Below are 3,042 nucleotides of genomic sequence, written 5' to 3' on the forward strand. Positions count from 1 at the left end.
ATGGAAAGCGGACGTTAAACGATGATGATGATGATGATGATATATATATATATATATATATATATATGTGTATATAAATCATAGAGTGTGTACTTTTGAGTCTGTATGTCTCCTGTCACTACTTGTCAACTGTTGTTGGTGTAGAGTAAAGATTATTTGCCAACATAACATGGCAGTCCTGGTTTAGGACGAATGTTGCTGTAATTTAGCCCCAGAAGACATCATCTTCAGCTGGCTATACAACATGATCTGAGTGGGGGTGCTAGATTCCCTTGTTCAAAAATGTAAGGACACAGATCATGCCGAATAGCCAGCTGGAGACGATGTCTCCTGGGGATAAATTACAGCAACATTCGTCCTAAACCAGGACTGCCATGTTATGTTGACAAATAATCTTTACTCCAAAGTACTGTTGCTGATATCTCACGGTGTGAGATTTAAAAATAGTAATTTTCTAATGTTTACAAGATGCTTTTCAATTGGAAATGTATCCTTGAATGCTTACAACACACTAGGGGAGTGCTAAATAAACCCCGGGAACTAGGTTTTGGGACGTTTACTCATCAATTAGGTCAAGGCAAGATTTAAACTCAGCTCATGAAGAACTGGAATGAATACTATAAGGTATTCAGTCTATGATGTCTTTCATCTTTTGGGGTGGGGTTGATTAAAATAAATACCAGTTATGCACTGGGGTCAATGTAATTGACTTAATCCCTTCCCAAAATTGCTGGACTTGGGATAAAAATTTGAAACCCTTATTAATTCTTAGTTTAAGGTGCCAAGCTGGCAGAATCATTAGTGTGAAGGATGAAATGCGTAGTGGTATTGCCTCTGCCACTATGTTCTGAGTTCAAATTCTACCAAGATGAACTTTTTCGTTTCATCCTTTCGGGGTCGATGAAATAAGTACCAGTTATGTGCTGGGGTCGATGTAATTGACTCATCCCCTTACCCCCAGGATTTTCAAGGCCTTGTGCTTAGAGTATAAATGGTTATTAATCCTTAGTTTAACAAGTCGAATATTTGCAGACATTTTGTTGTATTTCTGAGCAAGACACATCATTCTACATGCCCAAAGACAACTAGATTTTACAAATATGAACAAAATCATCTAGAAGTGTTAATAATGACAGGTTGGTATCCTCCTTAAAGGAATACTTATCTCTTATTACCCACTTTGCATCACAGAACCAGAGATAAGCACCGACTATCTGGGAGTCAGACACAAAATTGATATTATTTATGAAGATATATAGAATTATCTGAAACCAAAATTGATTAGAAAAAAGATTATTTAATGCAGAAAATTTCGTTTTTGTATTTTGTTTGCAAGATTCTTGATGTATCTGGCGTGTTGAAAGAGGTTTTTTCTTTGGTGTCTTGCAAGGGTCATTATGCCAATAACAGACACATGTGTTTTGTCATTGTTTAATGTCTCCCATGAGATACCAAACAAAATAATGCAGACAATTTATGCTTCAATGTTAATGAAATATGGTAATATTTTAATTACATACTGGTTGATCAGAAGTTGGTATCTTGATTCCAGGAATGGCTTCTAGTAGCATGAAGAAGTAGTCTGTGGAACATAAGCTGAAACGATAAAAAATAGGTGAGTTTAATTATTTGAAGTTGTTGGGGTTCATAACTCTACAATTTGGGGCTTGAACTTCGTGGATTGTATCAAAGGCAAGGCAGAGTAATAGGGACCACCCTTCTAAATTACACCCTTGGGAGAAGTTTAGGTCAACAAGTGTAAGCAAATGGAATACTTGTTGACTTTGTATGATAGCATCCTATATGACAAGTGTAAACACTTAAGATGTCTATGAACTAATAAGAAAGTAACTACATGCTTGTTTGATCTTTTAAATATGGCAGCTAAATCTCCCTCAAATATTAATTCCTGTTGTAGAAAAGGAATACTGTATTGAATTTAGATTTTGAAACACAAGGCCAGCAATTTCAGGGAGGGTGAGTAAACTGATTACATCGACCCAAGTACATGACCGGTACTCATTTTATCAACTCTGAAAGGATGTCATGTTGACAATTCTGGCAGCTCACCGTATTAGAAAATGTTGTTTTACATTATCCTGAAAAGACGGGCTGGTCATGACAGGAGTGCCTTTACACTTTGCCAGTCTAAGAACTTGGGAAGAAATTCTCAGAGACATGCATTAAATGGAAATCAAAAGGTGAAAACCAAAAAGTGAGATCAGTGTGAACACAATCTATTTAATAAGGAAAGTTTGATTAAATAAAATCACACCAGGGACTAGAAAAAGATTCATCGATTAATTGAGGTCAAAAAAAGCAAGGGAAATAACTCTGACATCTTAGTTGTCTAAATAAATACAGTGCCATACTTCCTATTATTGGTTTCGGGCAATAAACTGCACTTTCAAAGACATCAGGGTAGAAATCATAATGCAGAGAAGTTCAAAGATGGAATTATTAACTGTGGAGAGCCAGCAGTATTAGAGAGAGGAAGCTGGAGGGTTGGTGGGGTTATTGTGAGTGTTAAGACAGGGAAAAGAGCTAGTACAGGAAGAAAGATATGTATGTATGTGTGCATGATGTTGTATATGCTTGTCTTTCCTTGTCTTCGCCTTTTGTGACAGTTGTAAATCAGTGCTACTGTCGTACAAGCAGTGTTACTCATTTGTAATACCTCACAAAAATATGTTTGGCCATGGGAAATATTACTTTGCTTAGAAACAGATAAGAATTGGATGACAAGAAGGTTATGCAGCCATAGAAAATATCTCCCTAATTAGACTCTGTCTGATCCATGCAAACTTTGCAAAGGAGACGTTAAAATAATGAAGATGATGATATATATATATATATATATATATATACAGGGTGCATAAGGTATTTGAGGACATAACCTTTTTTGGTCATTGCTGCATTTTTTGCTAACTCTGTATAATCTTTGTTTCAGAAAATAATAATGGCAGACCTTCATGTGTGTGAAGATAGGAAAAGAATCGTTAACAAATGCAATGAGCTCCTTGTAATCTGTAAATATGAATT

The 3,042-nt window shown here is 35.8% G+C and overlaps 1 protein-coding gene across 1 annotated transcript in view; it reads right to left on the reverse strand.

Annotated features, from left to right (window-relative positions):
* The window catches only part of LOC106875233 (uncharacterized), a 104,772-nt gene that overhangs the window by 63,466 nt on the left and 38,264 nt on the right, over positions 1–3,042 (reverse strand). The window contains exon 4 of the mRNA XM_014923291.2: positions 1,521–1,596. Coding sequence (XP_014778777.2) covers positions 1,521–1,596 — 76 coding nt within the window. The remainder of the gene's footprint in view (positions 1–1,520; positions 1,597–3,042) is intronic.

This window comes from Octopus bimaculoides, chromosome 3 (genome assembly GCF_001194135.2).
Source record: "Octopus bimaculoides isolate UCB-OBI-ISO-001 chromosome 3, ASM119413v2, whole genome shotgun sequence".
Lineage (NCBI taxonomy): Eukaryota > Metazoa > Mollusca > Cephalopoda > Octopoda > Octopodidae > Octopus > Octopus bimaculoides.